The sequence below is a fragment of the Aplidium turbinatum genome, chromosome 13 (genome assembly GCF_918807975.1).
Source record: "Aplidium turbinatum chromosome 13, kaAplTurb1.1, whole genome shotgun sequence".
Lineage (NCBI taxonomy): Eukaryota > Metazoa > Chordata > Ascidiacea > Aplousobranchia > Polyclinidae > Aplidium > Aplidium turbinatum.
In genome coordinates this window covers 18449594-18471001 of record NC_137484.1, presented here as the reverse complement: position 1 = coordinate 18471001, position 21408 = coordinate 18449594, and the positions used below count along the sequence as shown (strand labels likewise).

Genomic DNA, 21408 nt, shown 5'->3' with positions numbered 1-21408 from the left:
TGGGGTTTTCTACAGATGGAATTTCTTCACACTGATAGAGAAGCAGGGCCGTTGACAGGATTTCTCGGGCCCGGTACCAATTTATTTTTCGGGCCCCCTTCATCGACAATATTATAAATATAAAGGTTGTGTACAAACTTTTATTGATGTGCTGTAAAAATGAGGATGACACATGCCGTTCAAAGTAGAAAATTAAGAGGAATATCATTTATATCTTCTCAAAGATTTGTTGTACCGTATCCACGAATTTCCCCAACTGTGCAATTACGCATTAGGGATTTCTTCATAAACTGCAAAATCCTTGCTCTCAATCACGATCTTCGTTGATATGTTTAAAATTGTTGGAGTTTTCGGCTGAAATTAATTCTTTGTAAAGTAGAGTAGCCGTAGGAGAGTAAAACATTTTAGAGGGGCGAACACAATTTGCCCAAATTTTGTCTTTGCGTATATTATGTTCAAAAATACAAAATTACTCACAATCTCTGAGAGTCATCAACTTGGCCATGTACGAAACACAAGAAAAAACCTACAACAGCAAAACAAGGCTGAACTTACTTTAAGTTACGTTCATAGACCTGTCTGTGTCCCAATTAAATAAACCATCAAATTAAAACATTCTTGTGTATCACAAAAAAATATACAGCACGGTATATTAAGCCTAACTGGATTCAAAAAAATTTGAACTGAGACTTCACCAATAACTGGATAACAATAACTGCTGAATATTCATGTCACCAGATTATATGAAAATCTCCAGCCCAACTTCAATAAAAGGCCTGACCAAAAGTAGCTCAATCTTTTCAATTCAAAGATAGTCCAAAGACTCAATGTTTATAAATTTGCATTGAAAAAAACTAAAATGACAATCCGTTTACTTATCAAACCAGTAACATTACATACGGTACTTAATCCATGCTGCTTAAAATCCTACAACCTGAAAAGAATTTGAAAATTTACCATGTTATGTGCATCAAACTTCCACCTTTGAACAAAACTAATTTTGATACCAAAAATATTGACAATGAAATCATAGTCAATGCTTTTTCAGAAGATCATTACAAAGATACTCTTACTTCACAATGAAGCAGCTAGGCCTACTCAAATCACAAGCACTGAGAAAAATGACTCCCAGTCTCCCGGATAATAACTTCAAACTCAATCATTGCCACAAAATACAGACCACATTACCAAAACATGACACAAAAATAGCACTGTTTACATTGCCTGGTATATTAACTGCATGAATTGGATGACAAAGCAACATAACATGTATCTTTATATTTGATTGTTATTGCTTTAATACTGTGTCATAGATAGTAAATAGCTGAGCATATGAACCCTGGAACTGGCAAAGACAAACAGCAGTTTATACTAAAACATTCAATATAGAAAACAGTTAAACCATAGCTCACAAAAACATGAAATTAAATACCGGAAAATTCACAAGTTGTTTTCATTTAATATACTTTTTCACTTTGTGCATAACTATAGTTAGTGGCCGGGATCAATGCTCACAAAAGTGGTGTATATGTGGGGTCTGCTACTATTCGGTGAGTTCTTAACTTCTAACCCCTAACCGTAACCCCTAACCCTAAAACGGCAATGATAATTAGGCTACGGTACCCGATAATTTAAAAAATAAAAATAAAAAATCCCCCGTTAAGAGATCGGACTCACCGAATCGGACTAACCGAATCGGACTCACCGAAACGGGCCATTTCGGTATATGTGACCTCACAACTGTTGATTATTAAAGTTTATAACAAATGCTTATTTTGTTTGACCATATCTAAAAATGATAAGCTATCTTTGTAGTATTTAAGTCAAGTTTTACGAGCACAGCATAACTCATGGTAAAATTGACTTATCCAATAATTGGATGTTTTTGCCCAAATATTTTTACAAACAACTAGGCCTACATTAGTGGGATATAGAGAAAAACAAAAACTTCATGAGCTTACCAGAACCCAGCAAGGTTTCAAAATTCTACCAATGAAGGAATGTAGGCTAGTGTGATATTCTAATGAACATCTGTAATAAGCTTATCTCAGCTTGTCGAAGCATTATTTTCTGCAAATATTGAATCGAAACTTAACATTCTGCCCAAATTTTAGTACCAAATGTAAAAGTTTTCAAAATTGTCGATACTCTGTTTTACATTCAAAGCAAAATGTTTTTTATACAAAATGCAACACTACAAACAATAAAGTTAGTAAACTGGTAGAATGTTGAAAACTTATGGTAAGAATTGATTTGTCCAAATAACTAGATATTTTTTCCCAAATGATTTTTATAATCAACTACATTAGTAGGATATTGAGAAAAAACAAAAAACTTCATAAAGTTACCAGTACCCAGTAGGCTTTTAAATCTTACCCATGAAGAAATGCAGCCTACATGTTAGTGAATATCAGTAATAAGCTTACCTTATGATAAGATTGATTTGCCCAAATAACTGGACATTTTTGCCCCAACTTGGGACTTTTTTTTCAGCGGGCGAGCGACTGCCCCCCATCTCCTACGGCCATGTGATGTAGATGCAAGTAGCTAGAAGTGATTACCACCAAAAAAATATATATATTCAGAATTAAAGAGTGGGTGAACATAAATATTTCGTGCTTTTGAAAAAAAAAATTGTGGTTAGGGAAATCACTATACCCGAAAGGAGGCCCGGTACTTCACCATCTGACGGCTGTTTTAACCTTTGATGGCAATTCCTTTTTAAGGTCTTGATAATATTTGAAGTCGCGGGGAATCTTTTAAATCCGGGCCCCCTAAATATTCCGGGCCCGGGTCCAAAAGTACCACCTAGACCCCCCTGTCAACGCCACTGTAGAGAAGACTAGAACCATTTAACCACAACTCTCGAAACTCTTTCTTTGTAATAAGATTTGGCCTTGTGCCAACATCAGCTGGGTTCATATCGGTAGGGCAAAAACGCCAATCCTGGGCTCCAGACAACAATAAAATATGCTCAACTCGACGCGTAATAAACTTATTCAAACGTAAATCAGGGTTCTTAACCCACTGCAACACAGTCCGAGAATCACACCAAAAATACTTACTGCAGTCGGGCATCTTCAATGCCTCGTAGGCCTGCTTCACGAGTCTTGCTGTATTTAAAGCGGCAACAAGCTCTTTCCTAGCTATCGGCCAAGAAAACTGATTTTTTACAACAATGGTAGATTTACCCAGAACGAAAGACACACTCGGAACTCTGTTAACCAGTCTACGTAAGTAAACAACAGAAGAGAAAGCTTGATTCGAAGCATCACTAAACCCATGCAATTGATATGAAACAATATCATCAGGACTGCACACACCAGAGTTTGCAAAATACCATCTCGGTAACGAAAAATCCTTAAGCAGGTCCAAAGAGCGAAGCCACGACTCCCACTCTTTAACAAAGCTATCAGGGACCTCGGTGTCCCAATCAAACTTGTCTATCGCCAATTGCTGAAGTATAAGGCGTGCTTTTAGAAAAAATGGCGCTCCAAAGCCTAGCGGATCAAAATTTTGTCCAAGCTGACTGAGCATACTTCGGCGCGTGTGTTTAGCTAAGGGCTTTAAGGAACATGCGATACGCATCTCGTCAGACTCGGTTTGCCACACACAACCCAATGTCTTCGCTGATGGCAAAGTCATATTTTCAGTCTGAAAGTCAATGTCACGAATCAAAGGTGAAAGCATCTCATTATCCAAATTTGACAAGACAATCATAGCCTCCTTGTTAGCACTCCACTTAACAAGTTTAAACCCACGGCTATCAAACAAAGCAATTGATTCATGAGTGATTTGCTGAGCTTCCTCTAAGCTATCAGCCGAAAATATAAAATCATCCATGTACATATTATCTGCAATATTGCAGAGAGTTAGTTCACCAGCACCGCTGGGGTTCTGCTCGACCATTTTCTTTATAGCCAAGCAAGCGATATATGGGCTACTCTTTATTCCCCAAGGGTGTACACAAAAACGAAATGGTACAATCTTTCCACTTTCAAGGTCATCATCTTCAAACCACAATATACGAAACAAATCCCTTTGCGACTCAGGTAACATTATTTGAAAGAAGCATTTAGTCACATCAGCCATGAGACCAAATCTACCAAGCCGAAATCTAGCCAAGACATCTACCAGAGGGTTTAACAAGTCAGGACCCGAAAAGATTACATCATTAACACAAGTTCCTCGAAATTCAGACTTGCCATCGTAAACAATGCGCTTTTTTAATTGTGACGTCACAAAGTATGGTAAATACCATTCAAATCCCTTGACATTTCCTGCTTCACCAGCACGCTCAATATAGCCATTAGATTTAAGATCTTTCATGGTGTCAGTAAGGAAATCACGAAGTTCAGGTTGTTTTAAAGCCTTCTTTCTTAAAGCAGCAGCTCTATCTGACGCCAACACAAAATTGTTAGGTAGATCAATATCTTCCTTCAACGGAACAGGTATCTCAAATCGACCATCTTTCAACTCAATATTCGGTTCGACAAGTTCTCTAGCCAAATTATCATTGCGAGACAATTCACAGGTTTCATTTTGCAAAGTCAAATCCTGAATGACTTTATTCAGGTCTGCTATTTCCATATCACGAGACTCAATTTTACGCTGAAAGCCAGAGATGACATCCGACTCTGAAGACGTCTGCACTCTGCACACTTTAGCAACGCTTTCAACTAAGGGTGACTTACCACCACAAGCCAACCAACCGAGAGGAGTGAGTAAAGCATGCGGTTCACTGCGATTTTCACCAACACGTTCTTCTTTTGCCCACATCAAATAAGCGTTGTCGTTTCCAATCAGTACATCTACAGTACTACAATCATTCAAATGAAACATATTCACGTCATGAAAATGACGGAAACTACTTAAATTCTGCTTATGTGGTAAAGTCTTAACATCGTCAGCCCAAGCTGGGTTAACCACCGAAGTTATATCACAAAACAGTTCATTCGTCTCTAACGACTGAATGTTGAGTTTAACAAGTTCAGCACAAGTAGGTTTCTGACCAGCCAGAGTATCCATTTTAAACGACGCTTTATCATACGGTTTAAGACCAAGTTCGCACACCAAGTCACTCGAAACAAAGGTCAACTGCGAACCAGGATCATGCTGACAATACACCAACTTCGATTTGCCAGTCATTGGATTCAAAACACGAGCAGCAGTAACGCGGTTAAAGGCTGCTTTAACATTTCCAATCTTAACATTACGCACAGGAACTCTGGCACCAGCCTCATCTTTACCGACCAAATCCAGAGAATCACGTGGCGTCACATAAAAATCATGCAGAAGAAAATAGTGTTTCCTATCGTTGGTAGGTCCACACTTACGACAGTTATTTGCATGATTACAGTCTCTAACCATATGCTGGCGCAAACAATTCAAGCATTTGCCAGCTTTCACAATGACATCTCTCCGACCTTTAGGTGTCAAGCGCAAAAATTCTTTACAATTAGACAAAAAATGATATTCAACTTGACCACGTGATGAACAACAAAAACATGCCGGTATGTCACTACGTCTGGCCACACCGCCGCGCGGTGCGCCAACAGCAGTCGAGTACTGCGAACTCCCTGAAATCACATTATCATGGGGTTTTACCGACGTCTGCCTAACCGGACATGAAGGCAATTTTCCTTTGCCAAACTTTTTAAATTGCTGCGACTCACCAGAATCGCCCATTAGCATAATGCTAAAATCAGTCGACTTGCGCGTTTCCTCTCGTACTACAAATTCAAACAAACTCTGAAAGGTAGGTTCCTCAGTGCTACCATACTGATCACCTAAAAAGTCAAGATAACGCTGCTTAGCGTCAAACGGGAGTCGCTTAGCCAAATCCAAAACAAAACGTCCTTCTAATTTATCACGCTGACCATAAGCTTTCGCGTAAAGCAAACACTGCGACAATTCATCTTTAAACTCTTTCAAATCACTGGAAGAGATAGAAGTCAATTTGCTACCATAGCGATACTTTCTAATTTCTGGTTCTGCGAAAAGACCTCCACGAACTCCAAAACGTTGGGACAAGCGAGCTAACGACATTTCTATCCTGTCTTCCTCTGATAAGCCAGGAGTGTCAGAAACCAAATTAGCAATCGTTTGTGCAGCTGTTCTAACACAAGCTGCTTGCAACAAAGTCAAACGAGTTCCCTTAAAGGGCGAAGCTGCCATCAAGGCCATAACACGATTTTTAAAGAAGACAAATGGCATATTATTACCATCGTAACCAATCAAGGCCGCCTTATCGAAGAACGTCCTACTATTTTGGTATTCAAAAAAGCAATCCTGCTGTTGAGAACTCGATTTAGCGGGAGAAGACAAGCTATATCCCTTAAGGGGCTGAGTGGGCTCAGTCACATGCACAGCCCGATCACGATCCTCACACACGTTAAAATCAGGAGACGCGATACGCCTCTCACAACCACCCAAATTACGTGTAGCTGGGCGATCAAAAACTAGCGGCGCTGAAAACTGTGAAGGGGGCAAAGCATTACTGCTAATGGCGGCCCCGTGACCTGTACGCTCTGGGGGAGGAGTTCGGTTGTAATTTGCAGACCTTGGCTCTACAGCCTTCGGAAGACCCTTAGCCGCGGCCCCGAGACCTCCTGAAACAGCTGGAAAACATGTGGATTGTACAGGTCCACTTACAGATTGAACAGGCGTCTGGAAAAGGTTAGGTAAATTAAACTGTGATTGATGTTCACTTCTGGAATGCCTAGAAGAGCCCTTCCTAGAGCTACGCCGGGAGCCCAACTCTGATCGATATTCGGCTAAAACTACCTCTTTACGTTGTTCAGCCCTCAACTGAGCGTCTTTGAGTGCGAACTCAGCAGCTCTGGCTTCGGCCTCAGCTCTCGCGGCAGCCTCAGCTCGTATGGACTCAGCTCTCGCGGCGGCCTCAGCAGCTCTCGCTTCGGCCTCAGCTCTCGCGATGGCCTCAGCTCGTATGGCCTCAGCTCTCGCGGCGGCCTCAGCAGCTCTTGCTTCGGCCTCAGCTCTCGCGGCGGCCTCAGCAGCTCTCGCTTCGGCCTCGGCTTGTATCTGGAGCTCCTCTCGTCTTAGCTGTAGGTTAATTTGTGCAACTATCCGTGACGAGCTCTCAGACATCCTAGTGCTTACATTTGAGGCGCTATCCTCAGGATGTATGTCAGCATCCAACCTATCTGAGAACTCACTTTCTTTTTGTTCGAAGTTATTTTTTAACGAGTTAAATTCGGGATCTACCCTATCACGAAGTTCTGCTAAGATTGCAGAGTTAAAAATTTTACTCAAGAGAGCATGGAAATGCCGTAATTCCTCTTCTAAAGTAGATAAGTTAGATCGAAAAATTAACAGTTCCTGCTTATCACTCAAAGAACCTAGGGCTACAGAAAGTTTCCCAATTTGAGTCAAAATATCCCGTCTAAGATGCCGGGCCTGTCGAACTGACTTAGCCTCATCGTTAATGGGTCCCTCCCCAGAATGGCCTGCCCGACCGCAAAGAACATCATCAGGCTTAAACTCAGTCGAGTCGACGGCGGTCGAGTCCCTGTCACCACCGAGTGTAGACATATTAAATGTTAGGGCTAAATTTAACAATTAAAAAATTAAGTTACACAAACACACAAAATTACAGTAGTTATAAAAAACTTAACTGCAAAGACCGTAAAAATACAAAAAAGAATTTAAATGCACGATACCGTAGCTGTACGAGTATGTGAAGTCCCAACGTCCACAAAACTTGCTTGGATTCTTCCACTTGAATCTTCAAGCACAGATGGATTGCCTTTAATCTTCTTTCTTGCCAATAAATGTCAAAGTTATTTTTCTTCTGTACCAAACTGAGAAGAAATGTCTTTACTTTTTAGCTTTAAGTTCTTCAGTTGCCTACCGAGAAGAAATGTCTTTAATTTTCTTTGCTTCTTTAGACTACCAACCAATAAGATCTTCTTTTATTATTTCTTTGCTTCTAAGTGCTTCTTAGCCTACCAACTACAAACTTCGTCTTTTATTTTTTTATGGTCACAGCGGTAAACCATAATTTCTTCGTGGGAAAATTGTAACTTAAAGTTCCCGGATCCTTTCGTCTGCATATAATGACCGAAGAAACACACACTTGAACTTCTTTTCAAAAAGTGTATTTCTGTAAAAATTAGCCCACGGCTACCGAAAACGAGGGGGTGCAACGCGTACACCACTGAAAACTGTCACTACAGAACAGATTACTTGGATAAAAGACGGAACTTTTGTCCAGCTAGCAAGCACTAAGCCAACAGTTAAATGTGCGGCCAACTTTCAAACAATCATTTTACGAATGACCAGAATAGATATCAATATCTCAAATTCACGTAGAAAGTAACTGTGACGCAATAAATGAAAGACAATTATGAAGTCATTCCAACAGGTGTTTAAAGCTGATGTAATATTTCCTGTTTAAACAGGCCCAAACAAGTCCAAACAAGTTTGACACAAGTCTATGAACGATGGTGCAATTTTGGCACATTTTCTAGCAACTTCCATGACGTAATATTCAGTAGACTTGAACGGTTTTATATGACGTTTGATTTGTACAGAGATTGGCCGTAACAATTGTGTGCGGCCCGTGAAACGTGTTTATAGTTTAGTTTAGTCTGGTACGTGTGAACAATTCATTGTGGAGTGGATTATTGTAGATTTTGCACCTTCTGTTAACCATTCTAGAAAATTCCCACCGGCCACTGCTAATCCATTGTATTTAATTATTTGGAATGTAAAAATGTATGGTCACATAAAAGGCATTATGAACAAATTACGACTTATAATAATAATAATAAGATTCGTGTTTTTATTTGCGCCCATTGTGATAACATACCGTACACTGCGATCACAGATGCAATACAACAGACGACAAGAAGCAGCGAAGTTACATATAATCTTCTAGTCAGCTGCTCCCCTTAGTTTGACTTGTCATTAGGCTAAGTGTCTTCGCCGAGACACTGCCGCGTGCTCTGAAGCGGTGTCGAACCCACGTCCTTTCGAAAGCTCTGGAAAGCTCACGTACAGACAGGAAATCCTTTCCACTTTCCAACTTTGAGAGACTATGGAATGCATCCTAAGAAGAAAACTGACTTTGCAGACCAACTTGAAAATTTATTGTATGAATTTGGCACGTTTCAAAGACTTCAAATCTCATGAACATTCATTTGGTATATTCGCTTCGCCATTAATAAACACAGACAATAAAAAAGCACCAGCAAATATAACTTGAACTGATTGATTTTCAAGAGAAAACAGATTTTAAAGCAAAGTAAGTTATTTAGAAATGAATCTTGGCGATTTTTACGCAAAACATCTCAACTAAGATGACTTTCCACATTTAAAAAAATCCATGGCTTCAAAAATGGCTCTTTTTGGCTCAACGTAGGCTATTTGTGCGAACAATTTTTTTCTAAAATAGGCGTCATGAAATCTCCCTATTGGACGATTCTGACAGACGAACACTTGGAAAATGGACTTGAATTGCGAGCACTTCCATTAAAGTAAATTTGGAAAAAAGCCGTCGGGAAAAGAAGCCAGCTGCAAACTTTTCACTGAACTCGTTTAAAGACGGTGTGACAATGAATTTGAATAACAGTTTTCTTCAAAAATTTATGCGTCTTAACTTATTTCTGCAAGGAGATAATTCCTAATAATCCATAAGAATAACATGAATAACAAAAAAACTACTTTTTTGTGCCTGCCACTACTAGAAATCATATGTTAAATAAACGTGCGGCCCGCGGTTTCCCCTCGTTATTTATATCTGGCCCTTCTGTAATAAAGGTTGCACACCCCTGCTCTAGTCCACAACTGATGCTAAAATAATGGAAGCAGCTGACTCAATGACTATGTCCCTTCGCGGCTTTGTGTGGTGTTGCCATTTTGCAACTGTTAGTGCAGTGCATGCTGTTGCAAAGACAAACATGATATATTATATTATTATTACTAGTTTTGATTTTATTAAAACTAGAACTCTCTCGAACGACAAGACAGATACAATCAGCCATGCAACATATAATAGGAATATTTGGTGTGAGGCCGCCGGTGTCTGGTTCAGGCAAGGCAATTGAAGAAGGACCCACTCTCTATTTTGCTTTAAAGTAGCCAGGTCTTTGAAGCAAAATGAAGAGAGTCGTAGTTTCAATAAAATTAAAACTAGGACAGTTTATTAAAAATAGGATATCTACAAATACTCACCTTCCAAGTATCAACATAGTCGGTGTCGTCAGGTATGGCCTCTCCTTTTTCATTCAAGGGAAATAAGTTTCCATTGTTCTGTAGAAATATGTAATCATCTAAAATGTAACAAACGAATGAATTGCTTCGCAACAGCCTGCAGTCGCAAGAAGTATTAACACAGCGATAGGCACGTGTTTCGCAGTTCAATAAATCAATAAACACATACACCAGATTAGATGTATTCAAAACAGTAGGTCGTCACGTCCCTTTTACGGTAGGTTTCCAACTAAGAACGGATATGTGCAAAATCAATCAACAGTAAACACATAGGCTACCACCAGACCAGATGTAATCAAAACAGTAGGTCGCCGCGCCCCTTTTCCGGTAGGTTTCCAACTAAGCCAATAAAAATGGAAATGTGCAGGAAACTCACAAGAGAGTTTTTCAGTTAGTAACGATAACGAAACGCTTCCTTATGTTTCTCGGCAGCCGATTTGTACCAAGTCGGCTGCCGAGAAACATACCGTATTGTTGATTGGATGGTCTGAATGGCTAGCGTGGAAGCTACACCGTTATGGTTAGCGAATCGCAACTGCTCGCTGTACTAGTGAGTGCTCAGCCTTGTGCTGATAGCCGGGAAGAACGCCCCTTTCTTCACAACGAAACGCTTCCTTGTTCACAATGTTCAGGCCAATTTTTCAGTTTGATTTTAATACTTTAGAAATGAGTCTGGATCGTTGACTTGAAACATACAAGTAAACAGAATCGCGTGGCTCTTGTTACTCCCACGGAAGTGACCTAGTTTCACTGCTGAAACATGTTCGTTATGATTTGCATACTGATAATAGTGCATTGTGTTTAGCTTAACAAAGTCTGACCTAAAAATATCAATACAAACCAATTTTCATATGAGTCAGTTAACAATCGATTTCGATCAGCTGGTAGCTAGATAATCTTCAGTTAAGTTTATTCAAATAGAAATTCTATTTGAATAAGCTTAACTGAAATTATGCAGAGTAGGCTACTATACAATATTCCAAAGTGTGATACATACCACAAACCCCATAGGCCAATGTATCAGATAGAGATCCAAATAGTCCAAGTTTAATTTCTGAAGTGTGCTTACAAGTGCTGGTTTAACATCCTTGGGTGCATGAAAGGTGCACCATAGCTGGATAATAAGTACCGGCTGTTAAACTATGTTATGAATTAAAAAGTAATAGCATTCTTAGTTTCCAGTTCAAGCTCATTGACATATTTTGTACACTACATTCAAGATAGCAAAGGACAATAACTCTGCTGTGCACAGGATAATTTCCGGCTAGTCTAGACTCTAGAACACTACCAGCATTTAAAAAGTTAAAATAGTCAATATTAGTTAGTCCCAATAAACAGGGGCGTTGACAGGGGGGTCTAGGTGGTACTTTTGGACCCGGGCCCGGAATATTTAGGGGGCCCGGATTTAAAAGATTCCCCGCGACTTCAAACATTATCAAGATCTTACTATAATCAGATCTAAAGGAATTGCGACCAGAGATTAAAACAGCCACTTCAGCCGTCAGATGGTAAAGTACCGGGCCCCCTTCCGGGTATAGCCTAGTGATTTCCCTAACCACGATTTTTTTTTTCAAAAACACGAAATATTTTTCTTCACCCACTCTTTAATTCTGAATATATATATTTTTTGGTGGTAATCACTTCTAGCTACTTGCATCTACAATTCATAGCCGTAGAAGATGGGGGGGCAGTCGCTCCCCCGCTGAAAAAAAATGTCGCAAATTTGGGAAAAATATCCAGTTATTTGGGCAAATCAATCTTACCACAATGTTTCGACGTCTCACCTGTTTAGAAACTTTACATAATTGTTGTAATTTATGAGATACATTTATATTTTCCAATGAATGTAAATGTATTATCACCGACTTTGAAAACTGTTGCATGCGGTATTGCAATCTGGGCAGAATGATAAGTTTCGATTTGACAACTGCAAAATAGAACTGTAAAAAAGCACAGTTGGGAAACAGAGGTAAGCTTATTACTGATATTCACTAATATGTAGGCTGCATTTCTTCATGGGTAAAAATTAAAAGCCTACTGGTTACTGGTAACTTTATGCGATTGTTTGTTTTTTCTCAATATCCTACTTATGTAGTTGATTATATAAATCATTTGGGCAAAAATGTCTAGTTATTTGGACAAATCAATTCTTACCATAAGTTTTCAACATTCTACCAGTTTAGTAACTTTATAGTTTTGCATTTTGTATAAAAAACATTTTGCTTTGAATGTAAAACAGAGTATCAACAATTTTGAAAACTTTTATGTTTGGTATTAAAATTTGGGCAGAATGTTAAGTTTCAATTCAGTATTTGCAGAAAATAATGCTTCGACAAGCTGAGATAAGCTTATTACAGATGTTCATTAGAATATCATCACACTAGCCTACATTTCTTCGTTGGTAGAATTTTGAAACCTTGCTGGGTTCTGGTGAGCTTATGAAGTTTTTGTTTTTTCTCTATATCCTACTAATGTAGTTGTTCGTAAAAATATTTGGGTAAAAATATCCAATTATTGGATAAGTCAATTTTACCATGAGTTATGCTATGCTCGCAAAACTTGACTTAAATACTACAAAGATAGCTTATCATTTTTAGATATATATACTGTATATACAAAATAAGCATTTGTTATAAACTTTAATAATAAATCAACAGTTGTGAGGCCACATATACACCACTTTTGTGAGCATTGATCCCGGCCACTAACTATAGTTATGTACAAAGTGAAAAAGTATATTAAATGAAAACAACTTGCGAATTTTCCTGTATTTAATTTCATGTTTTTGTGAGCTATGGTTTAACTGTTTTCAGCATTGAATTTTTTTGTATAAACTGCTGTTTGTCTTTGCCATTCCCAAGGTTGATATGCTCAGCTATTTACTATCTATAAAACAGTATTAGAGCAATAACAATCAAATATAAAGACACGTGTTATGTTATTTTGTCATCCAATTTATGCAGTTAATATATCAGGCAATGTAAACAGTGCTATTTTTGTGTCATGTTTTGGTAATGTCTATATTTTGTGGCAACAATTGAGTTTGAAGTTATTATCCGGGAGTGATTTTTCTTCAATGCTTGTGATTTGAGTAGGCCTAGCTGCTTCATTGTGAAGTAAGATTATCTTTGTAATGATCTTCTGAAAAAACATTGACTATGACTATTTCATTGTAATATAATATCAATATTTTTGGTATCAAAATTAGTTTTGTTCAAAGGTGGAAGTTTGATGCACATAGCATGGTAAACTGTCCAATTCTTTTCAGGCTGTAGTATTTGAAGCAGCATGGACATTAAGTAATGTTACTGGTTTGATAAGTAAACGGATTGTCATTTTAGTTTTTTTCAATGCAAATGTACAAATATTGAATCTTTGAATTGAAAAGATTGAGCTACTTTTGGTCAAGCCTTTTATTGAAGTTGGGCTGGAGATTTTCATATAATCTGGTGACATGAATATTCAGCAATTATTGTTATCCAGTTATTGCTGAAGTCTCAGTTCAAATTTTTTTGAATCCAGTTAGGCTTAATATTGAATATTTTTTTATGATACACAAGAATGTTTTAATTTGATGGTTTATTTAAATGGGACACAGACAGGTCTATGAAAGTAGATTAAAGTAAGTTCAGCCTTGTTGTATATACTTTTTTTTTGCTTGTGTTTCGTACATGGCCAAGTTGATGACTCTCAGAGATTGTGAGTAATTTAGTATTTTTGAAAATATATACGCCAAGACAAAATTTGGGCAAATTATGTTTGCCCCCCCCCCAAATGTTTTACTCTCCTAGGGCTACTTTACAAAGAATTAATTTTAGCCGAAAACTCCAACAATTTTAAACAGACTGACGAAGATCGTGATTGAGAGCAAGGATTTTGCGGTTTATGGAGAAATCCCTAATGCGTAATTGCACAGTTGGGGAAATTCGTGGATACAACAAATCTTTGAGAATATATAAATGACATTCCTCTTAATTTTCTACTTTGAACGACATGTGTCATCTTCATTTTAACAGTACATCAACAAACGTTTCTACACAACCTGATATTATTATATTCATAACATTGTGGATGAAGGGGGCCCGAAAACAAATGGGTACCGGGCCCGAGAAATCCTGTCAACGGCCCTGCCAATAAACAATGCAGTAACCTACAGCAGATCTTTAAGAATGCATCATACATAAACATTAAACAAGAGCAATCAGTCCAGGGTTGAAAATTAAACATGTATAATTTTTAAAAAATTTGGATTTTTTTAAATATTTATAGTTTGTTTAGGGGGGGGGGGCATAGCATCTTTTCATATATAAACTAGGTGGGCACTTGCCCACCTAGTCCTTTTGCTTGCCCCCCTAGCCCTTTCTTTGCCCCCCTAGTTTGAAACTAGGTGGGCAACTTTTAAGACTTAATTTTTGTTTAAATTAGATCCAAGTTAAAGAATGAACAGCTAAATTCAGTCGTTTTCAACCTTTTTTTGGCTGTTACTCTAATCTCCGCCCTTAAGTGAGCCAATTACCCCCAAGATTCAATTTTCAAAAACAAAAGTGTTTATTGCTACGTATTTCAAAGGGCTAACTATGACAATCAAAATGCAATACAATGCTGAATAGCCTACAAGATGACCATGCGTGGTAAACATTCAATGGGAAGTTTGGACCTGGACTTCAGCCGCCAGCTTTGTGATCCTGGGCTTTGTGGTACTGAGGGCGATTCTTGTGTCGCTTTCGACATCCAGGCGATTGCGCTTCTTTGTCTTCATTCCCAAGACAGTTGAAAATCTTTGTTCACAGCGATACGTTGTTGAAAAAGATCTCAGGATATTTAGTGCAGTGTCGCTATAATGTTGGTGCGTCCTGGAGTCTGCCAAACCAGAAGGGTTCCAATCCAAGCCTTTCCCCTTGAAATCAAATTTCAACGCTTCGTTCATTCGAGATTGATAAATTCTTCTTTCGCCGAAAAGTCGTCATTATCCACCTGGCTGTCAACTCATGTAAAGGGCTCAGCGCAACATTGGAGACTAATTCGGAAAGTAGTTGGCCAATGTCCATCTTCTTGGCTTGCTGGCCTAAGTGGTCAGCTATGTCCAGGGGCGCCGGAAGTGGGGGGGCAGGGGGGGCGAATGCCCCCCCTGCCCTCAAATTTTTTGCAGATGGAGGGGCAGGGGGGGCAATGGTGCCCTTTTAAAGTCATGTAACCTACTGCACATTTTGCAATATAACAATTTCTGCTATTCGCTTTAAGCCTAATTTTTAAGCAACTCGCCAGCCTGTATTTGTGGTGACTGTCAAACAGCACAGCACATCATAAATCACTGTCCAGTGTTTCGACCTGAAGAACATGTGAATCTCATAGACCCTGATATGAAGACACTGCTCTGGTTGCAACAATTGGGAGATGTTACCTGAATTGCTGCCTCATAAGCAAGAAGCCTAATTATAATCTTTCATTTTTGTCTCAAAATAATATTTACGGCACAAAGTTTTGCAACACAGTACAGGCCTTAAAACTCGTTTTTTTTTTCGGCAGCCATCGTGGCCTACCGGGAGCTCCTTCTCGGCGGCCAAATCTGCGTGCTTGAAGGCCAAAATAAAAATAACGATAACACCAGCAAATAGAATTAAACTTGCAACATTGCTAAAATGATCACTTAGCGTTGTTGAAGTCTGGGCCTGGGCGACGTCCTACAATAGAATCGTTGCCAGGGCCGGATTTAGCCTAAGTGCTGCCCTAGGCAGATGAGAAAGTGCCGCCTCCAAAAAAAATTTTGCGATGGTGATTTTCGATTTTTCGATACAACACAGGCACTTGTTCTCATTTGTCCTCAATGCCGCCGTTTTTATAAAACTTCATGAAACTAAAGTTTTTTCGTATACTAGTCTTACTTTTTGGCTTGTTTACATACTTTAAGCATCAAGGCAAGTACACAAAATGGCCTGCAACTTTTCCATCAACCTAACATTGACTAAAAACATTTTTTCTAGGCTCCTTCAAATTTACTAACAGTGAAACAAACCGAACAAAGATTAATAAAAATTGGACAGACAAAGCCTAGTCCTCCATACTAAGCGAGACAGATAACTAAAAGAAGTGCTAAGCAGCACATATTGTTGACAGCCAACCAAGTGTGAAGTACTCTAGGGGCGATGACTTGCCATACATGACTTGCCGCACTGTTTATAAATGTGTGTGATGTGATAACATATTTATTAAGTTGTGAATTATTATATTCACGTGCAGTATTATCAATGTAATATATTCGTATATTTTGCCGCCCCCAATAATTTGCCGCCCTAGGCAACTGCCTACTCTGCCTACTGGTAAATCCGGCCCTGATCGTTGCACCACGCAATAACTGCTTTATCGGGATTGTAATCCAGTACTATTCAAACAACACTCGCACGAGTGTCTCCAATGTGGCCGATTTTATAGAAGTTCGCCACTCCCCTAGAATTCTTTTTAGCAACGAAAAACAACGTTCGACATGTGTTGACGATGACGGCAAGGTAATGAAATAAGTATTTCAATGATTAAAACATTACTTGTAGGCTTTAGGCTAACTGCCCTTTATCAGAATTGACGATGCACTAGCCAGTGCGAAATATATTTTCTGTTACATCTACTGACATCTGATCCCTGTTGCCTTAGCAATTGAGGTTTTAGCTATTTCAATGATGTACATTACTAAAAGACATTAATATACTGAAAGAAGCATAATTTTTGCAAAATATGATCAAAAAATGTTTCCCCATTGATGTCAACTAACTAAGTTCTCCTTTTTAACAACGATTCAATGTCCGACAACATCGAATCGACATAAAAACGACAATATTGCCAACCGATGTAAATTAGCACTTCGGATTAAGACTTTGTTAAAATAAACGTTGGGAATTACAAACAAGACTTACAGCGCTGGTGATCGCAGATGGATATATTCCATCAATAACAAATATTCCCCGCACAATGAAACAGTGGCGATTATGACGCGCTGACCTAATTTTGCGTCACTCTTTGATACTACATATTTTCGACTGTTAATCTACGATCATTCTATTGCGAAATTAAATAATTGGCTAGAAGAGACCGGCGGCCAAACTTGGCCGATTGAGGACTAGGAGGTAGCACCGACCGTTCATTCAAGCACAACTTAGCGGCCATGGCCGCAGGCTGCTTTAAGGCTTGACAGTAGGTTATATCATTATAACATAGCATGGTGCCCTTCTTTGTATACCGGATTATCATTATCGCTATATTTTACCTTAAAACTTGAAAAAAAATTGGCCTTTTAGTAAACAAAAGTGCCCTTTTTTTGTAATCTTGCCCCCCCAGTCAAAAATCGTTCCGGCGCCCCTGGCTATGTCCTCCTTTAACGCCGCTGTCAACTCAAGTCCATAGCCTTCGAAGTAGGCTACATGTCAAGCGTCTGAAACTGCACTATAACTGTGCCTCTTCCAACTTGGTTGTTCCACAATTTAACCTTCGCGATAAATGCAGCGACGACTACTTTGGTGTCGATCACAGTTACATTCTTGCCTTGAATTAAAAAATTGTCTTTGTTCAATTCACCAAAGATATCAGCCAGGTAGCACAGCTGGGAAATCCACTGTTGGTTAGGGAAATATTCAGCCAAGTTGGACTTCTTTTCTATCAGAAAAATATGGACAACCTCACGCAGTTCGGCCAGGCGGGTTATCACTTTGCAACGAGACAGCCATTGTAGCCTACTTCTGTATGGTACAGTAATGCTTCGTATCTTTCTCCCATTTTCTTGCACAGTTCCTTGAAAAGACGGCTGTTCAATTCCTTCGCTTTTATAAAGTTCACAACCTTCACTTGCTTCATTGTTTCTACATCAGGTCTCGTTACCCCCAAAAATAAGCAAATTACCCCTCAGGGGTAATTTACCCCCAGGTTGGGAACCACTGATTTAGAACTTATGAGCCTACCTTTGACCTTAGGCCTAGCCGCCCTATACTTATAATATCCTTAATGTTCCATTCTAGCAGATTAATTATCAATTTGTGTTGTGAGTAGCTCAAATTTTGTGTGAGATTCTAAATGTCTGAATTAGGCTACCGAAATTTGTTTCCTGATTTTCATCAAAATAAAATACCAGCTCTTTAGTTTAGAATCATCTAATTCTGCAAAGATTCAACTCATTATAATATCTTAGTAATTGTGCTTCATATAGGCTATTATCATAGTTGTTTCTTTGTACTTTAGTACAAGAGACCTCTGCAACTAAATGTTGCTAGATCAAATTTCATTACATTATTATTTACAAAATATTGTGGGCGGGGATGAATATAGGAATCAATTATGGGCCTCAAAAGTTTAGTCTAGTTATAATATCCCTTTTCACCCACAATTTGCCTGAGAAATCTACATTTTTAAGCTTAAATGTTTTACGCTCGGGAAAAAAATGCCCTTTTTCCCATCATTTACGTGCGAAAAGTGCCCTTTTTAACATAACTCTCGCGCTAAAAGTGTCCTTTTTTTTAAATTTGCCCACCTAGTCCCAATTTGTGAAAAGATGCTATGGGGGGGGGGGGGTATTTTAGTGACGCAGTATACTAGTTCGAATTAATTGAAACTGTCAAGAAAACAGGCTGAATTTGTGTATATTTGGTTTATTGCGATAATTTACCAGGTGTGTATAGTTTAATACCTAATGTGGCCTACAGCTTCTTTCAATATTGCACAAACACGGTTTGGCATGGATTTGATTAGTTTTTTGCAGTTTTCTACAATTTTTGGGACCCTAAACCACACCTGAATGATGGCCTCCATCTTTCTTATGGTGGTGCAGTCCTTCTGGCGTAGTCGTGCCTTGATTATGCTCCACAAATTTTCGATAGGATTTAAATCCGGAGAATTGCTAGGCCAATCTAACACGGTAATCTTGTTTTTCTTCAAAAAATTAATGTTATTTTTTAGAAGAATTGCATGGTGTGAGGTCCTGCTGAAAAATGCCCTCACTTTCTGGAAATGCTCTTTGCAGGTCTGGGATAACATTTTTTGTGATCACATCGATATATCGTTCAGAAATCGTCATTCCTTCCACCAGAAACAGTGATCCAATACCGCTGTGGCTAAAACTTCCCCAGAACACCTTTCCCAGTTTCAAGTTAGCAGAAACATTCCTAGTTAGCAAAAGCATCCAAGTTTCAATTAATTCGAACAATAGGCTACTGTAAGTTTACTTTATTTTATTTTTTTAACAAAATAGCACATCTTTCTGAAATACGTATGACTTAAAAGGCCCAGTTTTAGCACATCTTTTGCCTTCATATGCTTAAAAAAACATTTTTTGACTTATTTTTTTATTGTTTGATTCAAATCAAACAACCCTGGCAACTGCAGTTGGTTTTAATGACCATCTCAAACTGCTTGAAATTTTTGTCTAGCTGGAAATACTGTGTAGTTGTAGAAGGGGAACATCGAACATTTGATTCATAACAGTACCAGGTAAAAATTGCTCCAGAAAATATCCACTCTAATAAACATCCCACCGGAAGAAACCCATCCTGGTAAATATCAAAGTGGAAAAATATACCCACACCCACTAAATCAGTGGTTCCCAAAGTGGGTGCCAGCGCCCCCCGGGGGCGCTGGCTATAAAGTGGGCGATTGGAGGCGCTGACAATAAATCGGGGCAGTTGCAAGGAAAGGATTACAAACCATTCTTTTGTCATGTTTCGCTTCAAAGAAATACAAAAGAAGAAGGTGACTATAAGAGTTTGTGGCAATTATGTTGGCAACGTTGCTTTGCAGTGCCTTAGCCTTACAAGTTTGTTGGTCGTAACGCATGACTTACTTTGAAGCACTGTGATTACGCAAATTCGATTTTACAATCCGAGAGTATTATGATCAAGTGTTCGCCTTAATCTATCTTTGAAGACTGTCATCAAAACAGTGAATGAAATTATAGTGCACGCTCTGAATACACGCTTATTCTAACGATTGTGCAATAAGAATGATGAAGCTTTTGAGCGCATACTACTCCACATCGAAGTACAATGGCTTTCCAAGGGAAATTACCAGGGTAGTTTTTTTGTCTGAGTGGGATGTTTTCCAGAGAGGTTATTTACACCTAGTCCTCAGAACACAAGTTAAAAAATACCACACACGAATAACTCATGTTTGTAGTGATATCCAAACAATTACCAGTACCGGTACTAATTTTTTAAAATATGAAAAAAGTCATTCGTACACACAAGATAATACTAGGGGGGTATGTTAAAATTAAAAAAATCTCAGTACGGTACCCCCAGTACTGAGATAGGCCGTTTCGGACCAAAATGGGCTTGTCCATACACCTAACACTTCTGAAAATAATAACAGAGAGAGACTGTTCACCAGGCATTTTATAATAAAAGTAATTTGCGTTCTTCTGGTGACTATTTACTAGGTTACCTCCTGATCACCAGGTAACCTAGGATCAGGAGGTAACCTAGTAAATAGTCACCAGAAGAACGCAAATTACTTTTATTACTTCTGAAAATGTTATATTCCTATCTTAACTTTTCAAAACGAAACTTTTGAGACTGGTCCCAGCCTTCTATGACCGGTTCACATTTTAGGTATCAAATCCAAATATTTTGACAATAGCTCATAAAACCCCCCAGTAGCGGGGAGTCCTTGGAGGGGAAATCCAATTTTTTTTCATAATATGTTTTTTTACACCCAGTGGCATAATTTTGGGGGGTTTTAACATTACCCACCTAATAATACCTTGTCAGTAATAAACAGATCTTCCCTTTTAACTGTTTTATCATTGATTTTACTTTGGATGCCATTCCCAACTTCTTCCTGATTTCCGTATAATGTAGCACCATCAACATGACGATATCCACACGAAATAGCTTCTTCAACAGCTGCCTGGGCTTCACCAGGTTTTGACTGAACACACAACATGTACAAAAAATTATTTAAAAACTTACTTTCGCTTCATAAACTCTTCAGAGGATGTATTGTATATCACATTGCACAATTTTTACAGTCTTGCCGCTTACGGTATGTCATGAAATTACAACAGCTGTCACCAGCTTGTACTGTACAGTGCAGTGCAGTGCAGGAACAATAGGCCTACATCGGTTACTAAAGACAAAAGGTTTGAAAAATATGCAGCAGTAATTTCATCTAGTGATAAGATCTATGTGCGTATTGCAA

At 38.7% G+C, this 21408-nt stretch overlaps 1 protein-coding gene across 1 annotated transcript in view; it reads right to left on the bottom strand.

Annotated features, from left to right (window-relative positions):
• The window catches only part of LOC145781704 (aldo-keto reductase family 1 member B1-like), a 36434-nt gene that overhangs the window by 7708 nt on the left and 7318 nt on the right, over window positions 1-21408 (bottom strand). The window contains exons 2-4 of the mRNA XM_082593374.1: window positions 20971-21138; window positions 11237-11353; window positions 10201-10278 (exon numbers count right to left, since the gene is read on the bottom strand). Of these exons, the coding sequence (XP_082449500.1) occupies window positions 10201-10278; window positions 11237-11353; window positions 20971-21138 (363 nt within the window). The remainder of the gene's footprint in view (window positions 1-10200; window positions 10279-11236; window positions 11354-20970; window positions 21139-21408) is intronic.